The 20,285-nt window shown below is 36.2% G+C and overlaps 1 protein-coding gene across 6 annotated transcripts in view; it reads right to left on the reverse strand.

The window, feature by feature from the left end:
• LOC136845728 (TGF-beta receptor type-1-like) overlaps positions 1 to 20,285 on the reverse strand; it is a 359,665-nt gene that overhangs the window by 169,120 nt on the left and 170,260 nt on the right. For 2 of the 6 annotated variants that reach the window (XM_067115938.1, XM_067115937.1), the window contains exon 4: positions 13,055 to 13,200. The exons of the other annotated variants lie outside the window; for them this stretch is intronic. In XM_067115938.1, the coding sequence (XP_066972039.1) occupies positions 13,055 to 13,200 (146 nt within the window). The remainder of the gene's footprint in view (positions 1 to 13,054; positions 13,201 to 20,285) is intronic. 6 annotated transcript variants of the gene reach the window in all.

The following is a 20,285-nucleotide window of genomic DNA, read 5'->3' on the forward strand; positions in this document are numbered from 1 at the left end:
CAATTTTACCAAGTAAGAGTGATGGCAGACCTCCATGGCTTAAGGGTTGTATCCAATGAAGGGCCTTTGATGTTCTGCTGGGAAGCCTTGGTGAATAAAAATTCAACAATTCCAGATTCTTGTGTAACTACAAACTCTGTTACTACAGTTGCTTCTTTAAGGGGGCTAAGAGGGTAAAGGGTGAAAATCTTCATTTATCTGGACAGGCTATGTTATTTACACCAGAAATAAAAGACATCATGTAAATGAACCCATTTCAATTGAAAAATTCAAATTCCTATGCCCCTTTTACGTGAATGAAAGTACAGTAATAAGGTACAAAACCCTTATACTAACTAATGAACCACATGTTGACAGTTTAATACAGTAAATATCATTGGTTTGGTTTTTTGCCACCTAAAAATCTCTTATATCTTTTTATAAAACTAAAAATATTAGGCCTATGATGAAAAATTTTATGAAATCAGTTGAAAATTGGAGATAAGACAGTTTGAAGTTGTCTAAATTGTTTTGAGATGTCAAGACTTCTAAAGTTGACAAGGTCAGAGTGAGGGTTATGTTGCCATCTTAGCTGGACCAAGGTTTTAAGGCTACTGAACTTTGCTTTGGTTGTGATGTCTAATACTGTTTGGGAAAAGATATTTGGTAATTACTCTTCTCCTCTTTAAGGGATCATTGATAGTGATAGGCTGTTCCACAAAAAGTACTGGCAGTCTTCTAATCTGACCACCTGAAGTGGAGGGAACGGGAAGATCCTGAAGATCCGCTCTGGAACTCGCAGAACCCTAGTCTCACAATGGACAAGAATCCTCCCCTGGCCTGGCAATCATGCCCACGGCCTGGGAAAGACAAATGTCAGCAGTGGTATCAGCTCATCGATCCCCACCGTGAACAACGTACATTCCTCATGTCCAACTGTTCCGGAGACGAATTGCGATTGTGCCTACCTATGCTCCTTCTGCTGTGACTCACTGAAGAGGAACTACAAACACCTCTGGGCAAACAAGACCTTGATCGACAGCCTGACTGACGACTATCATCTGCATCCTCTACCGGCCTAGATACTGCACAGCCGTTCACATCTGCCCGGGCATCATCAGAAGTATCTGCAACCTGGGATCTCTTGATCAGAGCTCTGACATTCTTCCTCCAAACATTAATAGGCCGAACATACGTCCATACAATTCCTGAAGATGTCCATATCCATAGCAAGGAGGAGAAGGTTCAAACATCCCCTACATCTGTAGCCTTCTGATGACAAACAAATGCGGGAGAACTATAGCCATGCAAAGTTGACGACTTGGGAGCCACTGCCGATTCTGGAACATGTCTCTTGACTGGGATATGACTGTCCCAGCTCAAAGAAGAAGAAGAAATGATCCTTCTTTTCTTGGTACTAGGATCAGACATGAAGTCCCTAATTCTCCAACGCTTGACTGAAGCGCATATAAGGGACACAGGTGACTTCGATGTTGGAGACGACGAAGAAGAAAAAGACAGAGCAGAAGATTCATGTATCATCTTCTTACAAGCACCAACACATTTTTCCTCAATCACCAAATCCAGTCTCTCCAATACTGCTTTGCCCAGGAAACCTACAGATGGAGCAGTAGACGACGTCATAGTAACAGCATGCTGTAATGTCACAAAGGTTGATGAAGCTGAAGGTGAAGTCATGGAGGGAACTGGCTGTAACGTTGCAACAGCAGACAAATCACATGAGGAGGCTGTGGGTACCACTGATGGCAAAACAAGGGGTGACCCATAATGATTCGCGGTTGGTACCATATGCGTCCCGCTACATGTTGCAGCACTAGACTCCATATAGTGGAGGCCTGGGGGAGCAGGAACAGCCACGGAAGATGGCACTGGGTATCGAGAAGCTAAGCAGTGAGACAACAGGACATCCAAGGATGGTACTTCTGATAGGCCTAATGATGCCCAAACAATCCCCATCTTCTGCCAATCAGAGGCTGGAACAAGGGACAAAGATGGCGATTTCCCCCCCCACAAAAAAGGAGAGGCAAAATTAGACAAAAATTCTCGCAAAACCCTGCCCAATACTTCCCTCGATGAATCGTTGGAAGAACACTAAGGGGTATGGGAAAAATCTAATACAGAAGGTGAAGCAACTGGAACCGGCCTCTCAAAAGAAGGGGCAGCCTCAAGAGGAGGCTGAAAAGATGGAGGAGATGCAGAATCAACCAACAAGGTGTCTTCGTCTTCCTCTTGTGTTGACCCTTCTTGGAGAACCTCTTCCACCGATCCACTGACCAAGACGACATTCTGAACAAGGATTAGTGACATTACAGGCAGTCCCCAGTTATTGGCAGGGGTTCCATTCTGGGGGTGTGATGATAACCGAAAATCGCTGCTAACTGAAAATCAGCAATTTTCAGCACCTTTTCGGTGATTTTCGGGGCTTATCAGCGCCTCTGTTAGCTATGTATCGGTGCCAATACCCAATTATTGGCGCTGATAAGCAGAAATCAGTGATTTTCTTCGCCGAAAATTGCCAATTTTTGTCACTAGACAAGCCCCGTAAAACCAGATCGCCGTTAACTGAGCCCGCCATTAACTGGGGACTGCCTGTACATACATTTACTCTCCACTTACTGCACACTGAATGTGGATCTGTATTCATGGAGGCTAGGAAGCGAGAACAAGGGTATCCTCCAGCACCAGGGCACAACCTCTGAGGTTTATGGGAACCAGAGGGAGCTAGTGGTGTTTTGGGTATCCATGATAAACACAACTCTTCCCACACACAAAAAACCTTCAAACTGAAACACAGAAAGAAACACAGGCAAACAAAGAACCGGCTTTAGGGAGGAAAGGAAGAACAAGACATCCTCACTCAAAGGCGGTAAGAAGAATACTGATACATCACGCATCCCAGCTTGGGTCAGTGGTTACTCCAACTAATGACAAGAGGATAGATGCCATCAGTTCCTTGCATATACAATTATACTGAATTTTTTGCCTGTTCCAGCTGGCTCTAGAAGATTTACCCTAATGTTAAGACCCAAGGTTTGTTCTGTATATGAACAAGTAAACTTTTTTGTCTGCATGGAGGGGGGTTAAATGGGAGCTGATGGTGTTCTTCAGGGTTGCCTTATCTTTCTCACACTTAGCATTCTTGTAGCCCCTGTAAAACAGCTTAATGTGAGGAGGAGGAGGAGGAATGGTCTTTCCAGTAACACCTGTTGACAGCATTTCTTGTCATCCTTGAAACCTAATGTTATGAGTGCCCATTATCCACCGGGGTTTGGTTGATGTGTTCCACCTCATCAAAGTGGCATGCCAGGATGGACAGTGTGAGAGCTAGAAGAGAAACAATATCAGTGCACGCAATCAATTTGTTCTCCAGACCTTGCCACATGTCACTAATACAGATAATAAATAGTAAGGGTCAAAGAACACTACTTTGAAGCACAACAAACCTACAGAGATGTTGAAACATCATCATCTTAAAAACTTTATATAAAACAGGGGTAATTGAAACTGGCCTATATTACAAGAGGCATGAGAATGGACCTAGTCCATTAGGTAAGGCGGCAAGCCCAACTAACTTTTGGCAAATAGCAGTAATCTTAGAAGCAATGAAATCTGTAGTCTTGTCAAAAGATATTGGAAAGATCTTTTTACGGCCTATGCTGCTTTAAATGTCAAGTCCAAGAAGCAAAGTTCTGACTTCTCTAGATCTGAAGGCCATTGAACAAAACTTTGAATATAGAAAGCATGAATGAGGCAAGACCAAAGACTCATCACAATGTTTCTTCTCTAAGAACTGATCCAAAGGTTCTGCTTTCTGCTTACGGCAATAAACCGATGTTCTATCAGCTCCTATAATGGGAGACAACTCCAAAATGTGATGAATTAAGGGTCGACTGCCACTTATGATTATACCCAATGGAGAGCAACACAGATTCAGCCAAAATTTGTTGGTCACTTACCTGACAAGAAGTCAACAACCTTGCTTAGTGTCAAATGAGGAAGGCAGGAGGGGGGAAAGGCCATGGTTATGTCAATGGAGCAGATATGACCTAAAGCAGTTCTATTGCTTATCTCATGACAACAAACAAAATAAATACAGTGTCTCTAAGAGTAAGAAGTTTTTGTCTCTGCTCTCCATAAGCAGCAGCAGCAATGGGAACAGCTGGAAGAGCATCTTGGAGCAGCACTGGAAAGAACATGGTCTCTGGATGGAGCAAAGCAGCTCTGATGTGACAGCCAGAGCACCCTGCTTGAGGCTTGTTAAATGAGCTGAGTTGCAGCTTTTGTAGTTGTTATGCAGCAACAAATATGACAGCTAAAGCAGTCCTTACTGCAGCTCTCAAAACAGTGACTTTTGTCTACATGAGATGAGAAATCCAAGATGAAAGGCGTCTTTCAAACTGCCACGAAGCTATGTCTGGCTCTATACATGGCTCCACAGTGAATCTTTATCTTAAACCTAGCAGGAAACACTATGTGGCATCTGCAGGCTCATACTGCCTAGACAGGAGTTGGGAGGGGGAAAGGTCAGTTCCCAATAATTAGCTCCATTTGACACTTGCAGTACTAAAATTGGAGTGAATGCAAAAGAGCCTCAAGTACCACTAAGGCAACTTGGTCATAGTAGGTAAGAATGGTGTTGAAAGAAGCTGGGCCATGAAAGGAGCAGGAGTAACACTGGATGTAAGCCTGGCAATCTGGCCAAAAACCTCCCTGAAGGTGGAAGTGGCCCTGACAGAGCTATTCTTGACATGCAAGACATCAGGGTTGAAGATTCATGCTGCAAGGTAAACAGTTTCCTGCTGGTGTAGCAAGTCAAAGTGAATAATACACACAACCATTAAAATTATTAAACATTTCAGGTCAGCTGACTTCTATGTCTACTTGATAAAACTCACCAGGTAAGGCAGTACCCAAAACATCTATCATATGAGCTAAAAATACTGACTGTGGACAAGTGATTAACCAAACAAAGGCAGAATTGCTAAAATGATAAAAATCACAACTGGTTAATTGACTAACACACTGAGCCAAAATACCCCTAGCTCTTCACGAATAAAAAAAAAAAGGATGACAAAGTAATTACCTCAAGTTAAAATAATACAACCACATACTTATAAGACAAAAAAATATATATATAATTAACACACTACCAGTGATGAACTTGTTCATCAATCTCTAGCATGAAAGCACTAAGAAAATAGGCAAAAACAAAGTGCAAAATAAGTAAAACTTATTCACTGAAGCTCTTCGTTGGGTGTGTCAGTAGAGCTGCGGACTGTCACTCGATAGGCTGGAGTTCAATTCCCCGGCCGGCTGAAGAAGAGTTAGAGGAATTTATTTCTGGTGATAGAAATTCATTTCTCACTATAATGTGGTTCGGATTCCACAATAAGCTGTAAGTCCCGTTGCCAAGTAACCAATTGGTTCTTAGCCACGTAAAATAAGTCGAATCCTTCGGGCCAGCCCTAGGAGACCTGTTAATCAGCTCAGTGGCCTGGTAAAACTAAGGTATACTTTTTATTCACTGAAAAAATAAAATACACAGAAAATAATGCATCTTTAGCAAATAATACAAAGAAACCTTGTGCTTAATACAGCCAAGAGCTAAAGGTGCATGGGAAATATTTAACAATTTACTAGCAAAGAAACTGGTCTATTAATCTTGACTGAGAAGGTAATATACAATTAAGCAAAATCATTGAAGAGTAAGAGGTGTAGGAAATATCATCACAATTTAAACTATGCCACATTAGGCAAGCCAATTTTAAAGCAAATAAAACTTCAAGTTAGCAGTAAACAAAATGAAAATGCTACCCAGCAATCAGGTATTATTAGTTAACTAGTTAGCACTTACTGACACTATTACAGGTCAACCATCACTAATCCGGCAATCGTTAATCCAGTTCCATTACTAATCCGGGACTAATCTCGGCTAGCGCAATTTCAGGTTACATCTAAGTTAGCGTCTGACTAATTAATAAGTCTATAAGCAAATGTTCAGTAGACAAAATGCAAACGTCATACATTTAACCAGGTTTACCAAACTTATGGCCTATCTAATGATTAATTACTGTTTCTTGTAATTAAAAACCACTTACTATACTGCAAAAAACACTGTCATAAACTGCAGCAAGCATTGATGTAACTGAATCGAGAAACAGCAGTTTGCTGTGTTAGTTACCGTAACTATCGTACGTTTACTGTACAGTATTAACTTGCGTCACACCGGCTTATTAAAAATTTGCCAATTGTCAGTGGTGACTTCCATTACTCAAGATAGTGATTTTTATTAATCTTTCATACAACTGAGAAGGTCTTAAGATAGTATGGCACTGAATATAAGCTCCAGCTGAAAAAAAATAATGATGTGCAAAACATTTTGGAATACATAGGTGAAAGCAGCGTCCAGTACTGACGAAATCACAGCTTTACTTGATTCAACATAAGTGGCAATGGTGATGTCGGCAAAATGCAATCAGCTGATGTTTTTGAGAATGTGAACACCATCAGAATGCAAACAGCGCATGAATGCACTGTTCATGGTTTATAATATGATATGACAATAAATACTATACAGTATATCAGAATACATTAAGTAAAACACCAGTTTCATTCAAATTAACTTTACTTTAAATACATGTATACTTCGACTACAGTAAACTCCTCATATTCGCGTTCCCACAATTCGCGGACTCACCTATTCGTGGATTTCTCTATGAAAAATATATACACATTAGTCGCGGAAAATTCAGCCATTCGCTGTATTTTTCACTGAAAAATATTCACTAATTACTATATTTTCATATCATTTTCATGACTAAATGCACTTTTTGTGATAAAACTATTAAAATACTCAGGTACCCAGGCAGTGCTCGAGTTATGATAATTTGCCTTAAGATAATTCAATTTTGCAATGGGGTAAGAAATTAATACTGATACGACAATATTTATGAAATATTTTTAAATTTCACACAGACGCAGGCAGCAGCGTACAATCAGGCAGCGAGAGAGACCAAATTACAATAGACCAGCTTCTTTTCCTCCATCTCTTTATCCCATCTTCTAGTTAAAAAAGTAAAAGAGAATGATGCAAGTATTGTTAGTAACGCTATACTCTTGAGTAAATGCATACAGCCATAAACAACTGAACAAGAAACGGTTGTTTTGTTTATAAATGATTCAGATAACAACAGCCGTTTTCCTTGTATTTCAACCATTGTACAGTAGTAAACAATGACCATAGTTATGTTACAAATGACGTTAAGTAGAATAGAACTATATTTTTACATTACACCCTTATTCGGTATGGATAAAAGATTGACAAGTAAATACACTGCTAAATTTAAGCTGCAAGTTGTAGCTGAAGCTGAGACAATGCTCAAGCTGCTAACGACTATAAATTATCATTCATCAACAACATGGATGAAACTCGACCGTAATTAAAATTGGAGGGAAGTATTTTAATCAAAACTACTGGGCATGAAAGAACACATACAGTATTACTGCTGTTTTACGTTGATAAACGATAAATACATAAAGCTCATATTATGATGGAATCAAGTGAAAATAGCGAACGGAACATTGATTTTTTTTTTTGCACAAAACATGGCCCCAAATAGCCAACATCATCTATAAAAAAAAAAAAAAGCCAAATTATTTTCACAACGAGATGTATTTAAGTTTTATTTTGACTTAAAAACACTTCGTATAATGAAAAATAACCTTTCCCTATATAAATTAAATATCTAGAGATTCATTTACGCTAACTAGAAACAAGAAAAGTGCTCAGAACTGAGTTAAATACAGCGAAATAAACTTACCGCGTAATCGATTTCCAAACCAAAACATTGATCGCTATGATCAGAATTTATAATACAAAAGCAATATAAGATATACTGTATACAATATTATTGGATACAGTGAAGTAAAGCATAACATTTTAAAAGATCCATGGAAAAGATGCATATTCGTTATGTTGATGTTTGTATAATACGATATTAATATGTGAATATAAAGTACAGTATAATGTAGGCTAGGGTACCGTTTATGCATACGATATACCATAGTGTAGGCTAAGCTAATTCTTGTTTTTTTATTCAATTTGTCTTTGTATTGAATTATCATAAGTCACTCCGCATGAACCTCCAGAATTAGCTGATGATAATTATATCGTGTATGTATAGAGTATACTTTATAGTGTAGGCTAGGCTACCATATGTGTGTACATGGTGCTGAATACCCTAGTGTAGGCTAGGCTATATTCGAGATACGTTTTTTCCAACAAATGATGAGTGTTTTGGAACCTAACCCCATTATAAATAGGATATGTATAAGCATTTTTAGTTTTTTTTTGTTTGAACTATCAAAATAGGCAGTTCTAAGTGTTTTAAGTATTTGCAGATTTTAGCTATTCGCAGTGTGTGTGTGTGTGTGTGTGTGTGTGTGTGTGTGTGTGTGTGTGTGTGTGTGGGTGTGTGTGTGTGGGTGTGTGTGGTGGGTGGGTGGGTGGGTGGGTGGGTGGGTGGTTGGTTGGTTGGTTCCAGGAACAGAACCCCCACCATTAACTGGGGACTGCCTACAGTATATGGTAAACATGAATTTTCATATCAAGTGGGAACAGAAACTGCTTGAGGGATTCTAAACCTGTAGTGATAATAGCAAACAACAAAGGAATTTAGCAAGAAGCACACACACTGTAATACTGCCACTAACTTCGAGAGCTGATCTTTCTGCTAAGTACTGTGAGCCAAGAATATGACCACAATCGTGAAAATAAAGAAACAAAGCTGTGACTGTTGTTAAAGGAATCAAAACAGTGATAAAACAGATATTAAAACACTCAAAATAATTGAAGTGTTGTTGAATTGGATAAATGAAAAATACTGTAGTGGGTGGTAGTGTTGCTGAGGCCATGATTTGTGAAAAAGCAAAGGGTAAAATGAATTTACTTTATACAGTATTTATTTATGTTAATTATAATTATTGTTTTCTTTATTTACGATTATGTTGTACAAAAGTAAAATACGAGCTTATCGTTGAAAATATGTCTTTTAAAATGGCATTATCTTGGTGGCCTAGTATGAATGATTTCACTTTAACTTATTCTTTATGGGAAAATTCATTTGGAACTTGTTGTGCTTTCATAAACCAAGTAATGACGAGTACTGAGGTATCACTACATAAATGAGTACAGCATATAAATAGGAAAATCATGTGTGTCACAACACAAAACAAAACAAGCTGTAGCAAGTTCTCTGACGCCAGCTAATGAGTTTGTGTGTTCGTTCATATCCTATGCACATGATTGCATTTCTCTTTTGGGTTGTAAAAATAAGAAAAAGAGAAAGTATAGAGAAAATATAGAAGAGAACAATGTAAAATATAAATAAATCATAAACTGTAACAACACGAACCAAAGCAAGCTGTAGCAAGTTCACCGACGCCAGTGAATGAGTTTTTGTCTTTGTACATACCTTACACAAACCATAATTCTTTTGGGGTAGTTATAAAAAATAAAAATGAGAAAATACAGTAAAAATACAGATGACAATAGTGTAAAATATATAAAAAGAGTTCCTAGATGAAGATGGAAATCCTGACAGCCTTTCACCTCACATGTAAATGTGCTTAGTTGCAAATTCAGCTCTTCAATTTGGAAGGGGCAGTATTGAATGTAGGTCAACAGAATTGCCTGTATTATGTATTTTGCCCATGCTTCATTAAAATTTAACTTAATTTTTATTTAATTCACTTAATTTTTATTTAATATTTTTTTTTCCTTATTAACCAACTTGTACTGATTGACTGGGTATTTTAAAAGTAGGATGAAATGGTTAACTCTTGAGTTATGTGTATTCTAACCTAACCAGTCAGTAACCCGGGAAAATCACAAATCCGGCGCCCTGAAGGTTCCAATGATACCGGATTAGTGATAGTCAACTTGTAATAACAAAACTTAACAAAATACATACAGCAATTGTAAAAATTAACAATGTACAGTATCTCGAACCATAACATTAATTTTACTCTTCTCTTTAAAAAAATAAATGCTATACTTAAGCATCTGTTATCACAAACAGTTCCAATAAATCAAAACACATGACACTCACAGGGCTCGTCTTTATTAATAAAGCCTCAATATTAATAACCTGCACTCCTCAAAAATGTGAAAACTGGAAATGAAATATAAAATATGAAGTTTCTGGTAACATTTCAATTAATTTTTTTTTTTTAAAGTTGACAACTGCTGCTGGTTGAAGTTAGGACATTCATAAAAAATATGTTTAACTGTTAATGGTGAGCTGCATTCTCAGCTTAAAAGGACTGGGTCATGTGGACAATTCGTTAAACGCTCATGGGTCATGTGAATGTGACCAGTGCAAGGACACGATGAATTTCCTTCTATGTTCACTTGTTTTTGGCTTGATGAATACTGCAATCCAGCCACAAGTCTGATACATATTAATTTATGATTTGATTTGCTATTAAAAATCCACCATTTATCAAATTAATTAAAGGTTTTAGTATTAAATAATGATTAAAAGTTTTATTATTAAATAATCACTGCATGGAATGGCTACTTTTATACCTGGTAGTTGCTGCTTTGGCTGATTCATCAGTATCTCTATTTCCCCTAAGGTCCAGATGGCCACAGATCCAACAAACTTCAATGTTTATCAGGCTCACTGAATGGATCAAAACTTAATTTGCTGCATGAGACAAATTTTGGGATAACTATAAATGGATTCCATAGCACTAAGTCACAGAAAACTGCATATTTCTGTGGATGTATAATGTGAATACAGTAACCTTACGTGTTGACTTCATTGTACATATTTCTGCTGCAAAAACCAGACACATTGTGTGTAAGGAGAACTGATTTGTTTCATTAGTGATATAGCCGCATATCCTACAACTGATGGGCATTCAGAATCATCACAGCACAAACCCATGTCTGTTATGTTGCACCATGCATCATTAATGATGTTCCACCATAAGCAAAATTTTGGAATAAATGACTTAAACAGTACAAACTCCAACCATAAAGATAGTCCAAGAAGGAGGACGTTCTAGTTCTGGAGGAACTCTATTCCTTATTTACTGATTTACTTAGATGATGAACTCTGATTGGGAAAGGTGGAGTATGGTCATTTATAAAGATACCTTTGTTCAAACAATCTTAAAAGTAGGAGGAACACTAGCTTGTATTTTCATTGCATTTCGCTTAGGTATTGGGTAAGGGTTGAGGTTTACCACTTTCAATGTTAAATGCCAATGTTTGTGGAATACTTCAGATGGGTTTTCTTTGGTTGTTTCAATCAACTACTCATTTGTGTTTATAGTAGCAAAGTAGTTTTTTTGGCTGAATGCTCTGTTACCAGTTTAATTTCTTTTAATATTTCGGTGGTTGGATGTTCTGTTAACAGCTTATTTTCCAGGCTCACAAAGACATCCTTATGTCTGACCATTTGTCAAGATTAGATGACTTTCAAAATGTGCAAAAGTGCAAATTGGTTAAAAAGCCTGTGTTTTTTTCTTTCACTAGTTTGCTTTTCCACTGTATGGCTCAACAGCAATGAAACTTGAGACTTCAGCTTGTTTACTGAGAATATAATCTGTCGTTATATACCTTACTGTTTTTAATTCATCACCATTATTAAAGTTTATACTCAAAACACACAAGTATACTTTGTCCAGGAAGATCCCATCCTCCAGAAGGCTCCTACTGTGGAGTAAATAATACTGTAATGCCATTCCTAAAAATAGTTCTCTTAAGAGACACACCAGAATCTTACCCTCGATGCCTTAAAAATTGCCAGTTTTTCGACACCTAACCATGCACTGAGGGCAAGGTTTGACATAATTCTTTTGCCTTGCTTGATGATATCAGTCACTAAATTCCATAGGTAAGGAATACCACCCATCCTCATCTTTCCACATGCTCTAAGAGTAATTACACAATGTTCAAATACGCTCTTACGATGCTTAGGCAGTTATGATTTGGACTTGGTTAGCTGCTCTCTAAAACTCATCACACCAGGCAGAGTGCTAGGAGTCTCAGGGGAAGCCTCCACTGCTACTGAGAATTGAGGAAAATTAACTGAAAAACTTTCATTAGGCAGGCAAAATATAGATGCAGAAAATGAATGACTGAAAAACATTCATTAAACAAGCAAAATATAGATGCAGAAAATGAATGCAAGGCAAAAAGAAAGAAGTTACAGGAAAAACATCTAGGAACCTTAACAGAGTATTGAACTCACTCTTCACTCTATGAAACACGAAGAATAAGATTGTTACATATAAGATAACCTGGGATTTGCCAATGTGTAAGCAATATGGTATTACAAGCTGTGTTTTCTTTCTTTTTTTTTTTTTAAAGACTGAGGTGTCTGGACAACTCTGTGACACACAAAAAGGCCAATTATAAGTAATGAGTTTGCTGTGAATCAAATATTTGCTAGGCATTGCACACAACAATACATATACTGTCTCCAGCCACTTCTATGCCTTACAACAATTTACTAACAAAAACAGAGATTATACACATAAACATAATGAAAAAATTTACACTTAGCTCAAAATTAGTAATATGCCAATACTTAGAACACAGTAGAATAGAAGGGTTAACAAATCACCTCTCGGTATCCCATAAACCAAATGAAGATACTTGTACTTTAAAATCTGAATAACACTTAAGCTCCTAACTAATCTGAGGGTTTCTGTCTTTAAATAAATGAAAATTATTGTACTAACATTTGGTGAACAAATGTTAGCATAGAACCAAAATTATCATGAATACAACTGCGAAAATATAATAAGATGAGAGCAAAAAATCCAAGAACAATCACTGCGAAGGAAAGAAAGAGAAAAAGGAACAGATATATTTAAGCAAAAAGAGAGAATCGGCTTTCAATAATATTTTTAAACTGGTACAAGTTTGGATCTGATAAACATACAAATTCAGTGACATATCAATAATACATTATGTTAATAAAGTAACCCAAAAAAGAACCTTGAACCCGAGACAGAATAATAACCAAGCTAAACCTACCTTGCGGTATCACAAAGGGAACTTTAATGTCTTCGTTGCAGTAGTCCGATTCGCCGCAACAGTGGACGTGAATTTTTGGATCCTTTGTATTGAGACATATGAAAGGCCTCGAGGGTGGGATAAGTAATTCTCTGCCAAAGCAATTCCTATAGGGTACAGACCACAATGGGGAGAGACAGAGAGAGAGAGACAAATAATAATCACAGTACAATCGGTACACCACGTCTGTGACTAGCATGCTTACACTAGCCCCTAAGATTCGATTCGGAAGCCGTGAATTTTAAGACCCGTCAAGCATTTGAATGCATGGTAATCTGTCATTAATCCTGACCCATTATTAGTCCCTTGGGACAGGTCTCAAAAGTCTGCAGCAGTGTCCGAGCCAAATACAGTAAAAGGGACTTCATCATAACCATCATCAATTGCCCTTATACTCAAGTTAAAATCATCCAAGCACCTTTCTAGTGAGAGTTAAAAGCAACATATCACCAATAATTACCACTAAGGTCACGCAAAGTAAGCATCTCCTCCAAATCTGACAGCCTAGCCTATCAACAATTTCACTGAACAAAATCTAACTCACCTTAAAATTATCTCAACTATGTCCTCTAAGAACTGATAATGACATCTTAACTTTTCTTCTGGCTTACAGGTTCTCAAATGGTTACAAAGAAAATGAACTTCTAAAAACCCTACAGGAATAAAAATCAACAGTAGATACTGTTCAGGCATAAGAAGTAGGTTAGATATGAATGCAAGGTAAATATACCTGACCCACAAAAACATTAAACACAGAAGCAAAAAATACACATTATAAAACGACCAAACGTTTTTAACATTAATAGGTTAAAACATTCTTCTTAGGTACAATACTAACTAAAAGTCTGTAATAACATCCTACCTACACTGTCTCTTTACTCTTTAATTTCTTACAAAGAAAGGAATTTTTCAGTGGTTTTTATCTTAGGAATTTATGAAAACAATAATGTGCACAGAAACTGCTTATCAAATATTTTACTTCATATTCTAAATCTTGTGTAAGTGTGAAAGACAAACCAGTAACATTCTAACAAATATTTAGGAATTGAAAATTTGGGGATTTTTTCACTTCAATTAATATGTAAGGCTCAAATGATACCTTCTGGGCCCAAGATAAAAAGTAGAAAAAATGGCTTCTATGACAATGAAGATTTTGAGAGTTATTTCAAATTATGAAAACATTTCTTTTATGAGGGAAGGCTGTAAGTCATGAAAAAAACGTATTTTGGTTTCACAGGTAATAAAAAGAAGGAATTGCATAATGGTATGTCACGACAAAATGGTAAACTATGAACTCATCCTCTAGACAAGACAGAAGCAGCTAGTCCCCTTCCACTAACATCAGAACGCATTCTTTTGGAAGCAAACTACTGCTGTCAACTTACATTCTGTGGAGTATCAACATAGGAAATCCAACCGTTTTCCTGCTTTCTCTTATAAGCAAACCCCTCTCAATAGTCATATTCTAAGTACTGTACTCTTTTGTGTCTTAATTCAAAATTTCCCAGATCCTAAAAAGTCTGTTTGAAAACAGGAAAAGTAAAATTGGGAGATTACTCAGTTCTCCTTAAAATCTGTTACTTTTTTTTAGGTATAAACAACTGAGAAACTGAATCTTCAACTTTTCCTAACCTATTACCTCGTTTATGCCACTGAATCTAAGATTTTAAAATATAATATATAACAGTAGAAAAACAGACTTGGCAAATAACAAGCAAGCAGAAATCAAGAGGGTATAATTAAGTGTGAGTACAAAGTTAAATATGTATCACATAAGAATTTCAGTATATACTTTGTCTCAATAACAGTTGCTGCATTGAAAGATATACATTTATATATATTTTTCAATAGTCACTATCTATATAGTTTAACTTTTCTCTCAATCCACTTCCAATTTATAATTATTCCTATAATACAATGAATAGTCCTTCAAACAAACAGGTGGCACATGCACCAACTGCTTTTCTTGGAAACTTCAGGTAGCACTACACATCAACAAACTTCTATAAAAATTCTGTACTACTGTGTTATTTAAACAGCACAGGAACAGAGCACTCAAAAAATTTTAAGGCAACGCCTACAACCTGTTTACCGTGGAGTAACTTGCTGAATATATGAACAATAAAAATACCTATCTTTAAAACCTGCCTCTTATACTTTCCAATTCAAGTTCTTGAAGTATGAAATTGATGGAAAATAATAACAGGTACTAGCCTTAAAGCTACTGTATTTCATTGTAAGCATAACCATAAGATTCTTGAAAGTTGCATATTACAGTACATATTATTACTATTATTAGTATCAGAAAGCTTAACCAGATCATTACTCTGAAATTTTCAGTTACTTTATAGACACCTATCCTGGAAATGTTTTTGACAAACAGCTCTATAATAAATACTCCTAAGAACAAATATGAATTTAAGAATACTAATCTATAGTGACGACTTAAATATAGTTATAAAAACAACCATTCAAGCATTTTCAGTCCCTCTTTATTAAATGTAAAATTTTCTGCTTTTTGCTTTCAATCCCTCTTCATTAGATGTAAAAAATTTTCTGCTTGTCTCATTTGCCAATCTTCTACTGGAATCTATGTATGACTGAAAAGAATTTACAATGAAAAACTCATGAATGGATTGTGGTCTAGTGATTTTTTCATTTGCTGCTGCTTTACTTGTGTTATTCAATACTCAGGATGTAAACGTTAAAAAAAATCTGTTAACATAAACAACAACTGTCTTGAGCGTCAACGCAACACCAAAATTTATCATTATCCTTGCTAATCAACTTTCCTCATCAAGTGTCAGGCCATGCTCATTTGCCTAGTAGGAGGGGAGAACCTACAGTGTGCCTTGCACTGCCAATTGCAGGTAGTACTGAAAGCTTTTTGCAGCAACCTTCTAGTTCATGATGCACTCCATTCTGTCTTTTATAAATTGTGGAACTTCAAAAGTACATTAATTTTGAGTGGCACTTACAAATCACCACCTTCGCACATATAGCTTCTTCAAAAAAATGATCAAAATGGTTGTAATGACAGTTCAGAGAAAAAACTTGTCATAGAAAAGCCCACTGCAGTTCATTTCACTGACAGTTTCATAATCTGTAACGACCCACACTAGCACTAAAATAAGGAATACATAAGTAGTTAGCTGCCCATCTCACAAAGTGGAGCACAACTAACTAACACGATTCCCTGTTCCTGTATAGGAAGGCATTAGAGAGAGAGAGAGAGAGAGAGAGAGAGAGAGAGAGAGAGAGAGAGAGAGAGAGAATTTCTTTAAGACAGCTCTTGCAATACAAGACTAAGCAAGGTTGTGAGGATCACTGAACCTAATTATATATACTGTAATGAGATGTTTCCAGGGGTACAAGACATTTACAGTAAACACACACCTCTTGAAATGCAAAAATCACTCTCCCAACTTGAAAGCAAGCACCCGTATCTACCACATGCAAAATCTGCCCAAAACCCAAAAAGCATCATTAAAAAGAACAGCTGCTACAAGTAGGAGGGAACAGTACATAAGTTTTTCAGGCCAAGCAAAATACACAAGAGTTCTTCAGTTATGCAATACACAAACAACCAATCTAGATTTAGAGATACTGGATCAATAGTTCTTAAAACATCCTTCAGCTAGTAACCAAATACTGGAAATATGTTACAAACAGAAAAACTGTAACACCACACATTTTCTGGTTGAGCAATCATAATCAAATCAAATTGGCACATAACAACAACATAGTAACAGCAGACTGTACTACTATTATTTCATATATAAAAGAGCAAAAATGATGGCTGTTTGAATAAAAGGTATTAATGTTTCTAGTTAATTATAAAATAAAATAGCAGTAAGAAAAGACACGGGCTGTATACTCATATTTTATGAAAATGTTCCCTAACAGTGCAAGGAACTTAACGATATTCATTTATTCACCATGAAGTCCACTTTCCTTATGACAGACACTATGATAAAGTGACTCACACATAAGTGAGTAATTAAATTAGATCTTCTGATTTCAACTTATCTAGATTAGAAAACAGGATATCAAACCCCTTTTTTAAAACTCTTATTCATTTTCCTAAGTTCACCCGAAGAAGGTATACCTTGCGCACTATAGACTTTTATAACATCATTAAGTAATAGGTACAAATTCAGTGTAAAACAGTACTTCAGTCTGAAAACATCATCGATACATTTAACGCTTATAACCAACTCAAAAATTTTAGAATAGGAAAGGTTCAGATTTTTCCTTTCTGGGTTTGGTAAAGTAACAACTTATAAAACAAACCGGTACATGACCATTTTTAGCTGCATAGCTTTTCCTATACAACCAAATATGAGATTACTTATATTTCCATATACTTTATAACAACTTATGTTTGCCTTTACCAACAAATTATCAAAGGGGACTGCATGTAGCAAATGTTCTACCATTTCCATCATAAATTGCAGATTTTGTCTGAGGATGAAACAAAAGTGAAATTATGGAAAATGTAATATATGTAGGTTTCAGTTTGTGGGATGAAGCAGGGTTGTGTGGGGTAAGGCAATGGTTGAACAGAGATATTAAGGTAGTGCAAAGAGTCATAAAAATGCTCCAAGTTTCTAACAAGTAGAATCAGATGTTACTGAAAATAGGCATTTTTCTCCAATTAAGGAACACTGTCAGATGCATCAGGCAGATGTTTACTGGTTCAGGCCTTTTTCTTCCAATGAGGAACAGTACCATATGCATTTGGCCAGATGTCTACTGGATCAGGCCTTTTTCTTCCATTAAGAAACAGTATCATATGCATTTAGCAGGTGTTTAATGGGTTAGGCATTTTTCTTCCATTAAGGAACAGTGCCATGTGCATTTAGCCAAATGTTCATTGGGTCAGGCCTTTTTCTTCCATCAAGGAACAGTGCTGTATGCATTTAGCCAAATGTTTACTGGCTCAGGCCTTTTTCTTCTATTAAGGAACATTGTCATACATTTAATTGATGTTTATTGGCTTAGCCATTTTTCTTCCATTAAGGAACAGTGCCATATGCATTTAACCAGATGTTTATTGGCTAAAGCAGTTTTCTTCCATTAAGGAACAGTGGCATATGCATTTAGCCAGATGTTTATTGGCTAAGGCCTTTTTCTTCCATTAAGGAACAGTTCTATATGCATTTAGCCAAATGTTTATTGACTAAGGCCTTTTCTTCCATTGAGGAAGTGTCATTTGCATTTAACTAGATGTTTATTGACTCAGGCATTTTACTTCCATTAAACAGTGCCATGTTTTATCAGCTCAAATTCTGTGTTTACAGGACATCTACTAGCTTGCTCTATTTCCGGCTGAATACTTGGTGGTCTACGTGGCATAGGCCTAATTCTCAAAGTGAACATCGTTTTGCAACATCACTGACAGAAAACTACTCTTAAATTAAAATGTCATTCTTTACAAAGAACTAAATAATTCATATTCATTTTTATGGTGCATTTATTTAACTTATTTTACTGTCACAGTTGGGAATGTATCGAACACCATCCATTTCTTCTTGTAACATAGGTGGTGATCTTTGATCGCTAGGTGATCATTGTGTGGCCTCTGGTTTGCCACTAATATTATCTACCTAACAAGAATAAACAATGCAGAAAAGATAAAAAAAGATGCCTAGAAAATATGACCTTGCAACAGTGCCTTAGCAACTTTAAAAGTAAAAACGTTGACACTATTGTATATATAACTGGATGAAAGAAGAATGGTAGAGAACAACTTAAACATTTTGGGGTATAAATTATGAGTGACCACATCAAGAGGAAATAAAAGGAGCATGAGTTAAACAGTAGTAGTATAATAGATTTCAAGTTACCAAAGAGGAAACCAATGAAATGTACAACTTTGCGTGGTACTGTCGATTAATAAAAATTGAATAACGGTGAAATAACAGAGTGATTAACATGATGTAAAAGAAAAAAATTATAAGGTGAGAAGCATGGAAGGGTGAAACAACTCTCACTAAGTGAACTGAGAGTCAATTCTGCATTGAAGCAGTTGGGTTAATTACAAAAAGGAAGAAAGTACCGAAAAATGTATGTACACGATGAACGAATAAGAAGGAAAGAGAAGCATATAAAGTACTTAACTAATGGAATGGTAGAAGTGTCGGAAAGTTTAGGTTCAGTACAAAGAAAAGGACAAAAATCATTAATATGGCGTATGGTACATTGGTAAATATTGAGGGAGACTTATGAAAGAAATGGGCTGATAGAATGACATAAAATAAAACAATTACATGTGCTCAAGAGTGATGGAGCCACAAAAAGGTTCTTTGAAGCTCAGGAATGAGTTGATGAGCTAATGACAAAACTTGTGAATAGGTGTGAACTTATTTTGAAAGCTTTTATCCTGTATAAGGATCTCAGCTTGGACTTGATAGATCAGAGATTGGACAGCAAAAAAGAAAAGCATATTTTTCCACAATATTACTAATTTGGGGCAAAAACTAGTCTGAACTCATTTCAAATTCAATAATACAGTACAAAAAATACACAAGTGAGGCCAGAGTCCCTTGAATGTTAATACAGTATTCTGTTTCCCCTCTAGGCACTATTTTCTCTTACTCTTTTGCTTGCTACTATATGCAGTACTGGAAATCTGAAATTCTTTGGCATGAATATGTTCACTACCCAAGGGGTTTTGCTATTAAATTAAACAACTTTAGAAAACTTGACAGATATACTCATTGCATCATGAAAGCTAGGCAACTTTCGAAAGGTCCTGTTACTATCCAGTAAATGCTTATGATGCATGGGGGAAATAGTCATTATAATTTGGATTAAATACTATAAAGTAACAGCATTTTGTATTATGTATATACTTTTGTGTACACGTGAAATGAGTAAAAGCCGAGTTTTTAGTTTAAAATGTTCACATAGGTAAACAGAAACTAATTTTTGGAACTTAGTAATTAAATGTTAACTTCTAAATGAAAGTCAAAGAATTCAGTTCTTTGCTCCAAATATTATATTTCCAGACATACAGGTACATACACATAATCATACATGAATTAACAGACTTCCTCCTCAAGTAATGGCACACTTTTGGAACTTAATTCAATGTTACATTCTAAATGAAAGTCAAAGAATTCAGTTCTATATTCCAGAAACTGTATTTCCATACATACAAGTACAAACACATAATCATATATGATTT

Source organism: Macrobrachium rosenbergii, chromosome 14 (genome assembly GCF_040412425.1).
Source record: "Macrobrachium rosenbergii isolate ZJJX-2024 chromosome 14, ASM4041242v1, whole genome shotgun sequence".
NCBI lineage: Eukaryota > Metazoa > Arthropoda > Malacostraca > Decapoda > Palaemonidae > Macrobrachium > Macrobrachium rosenbergii.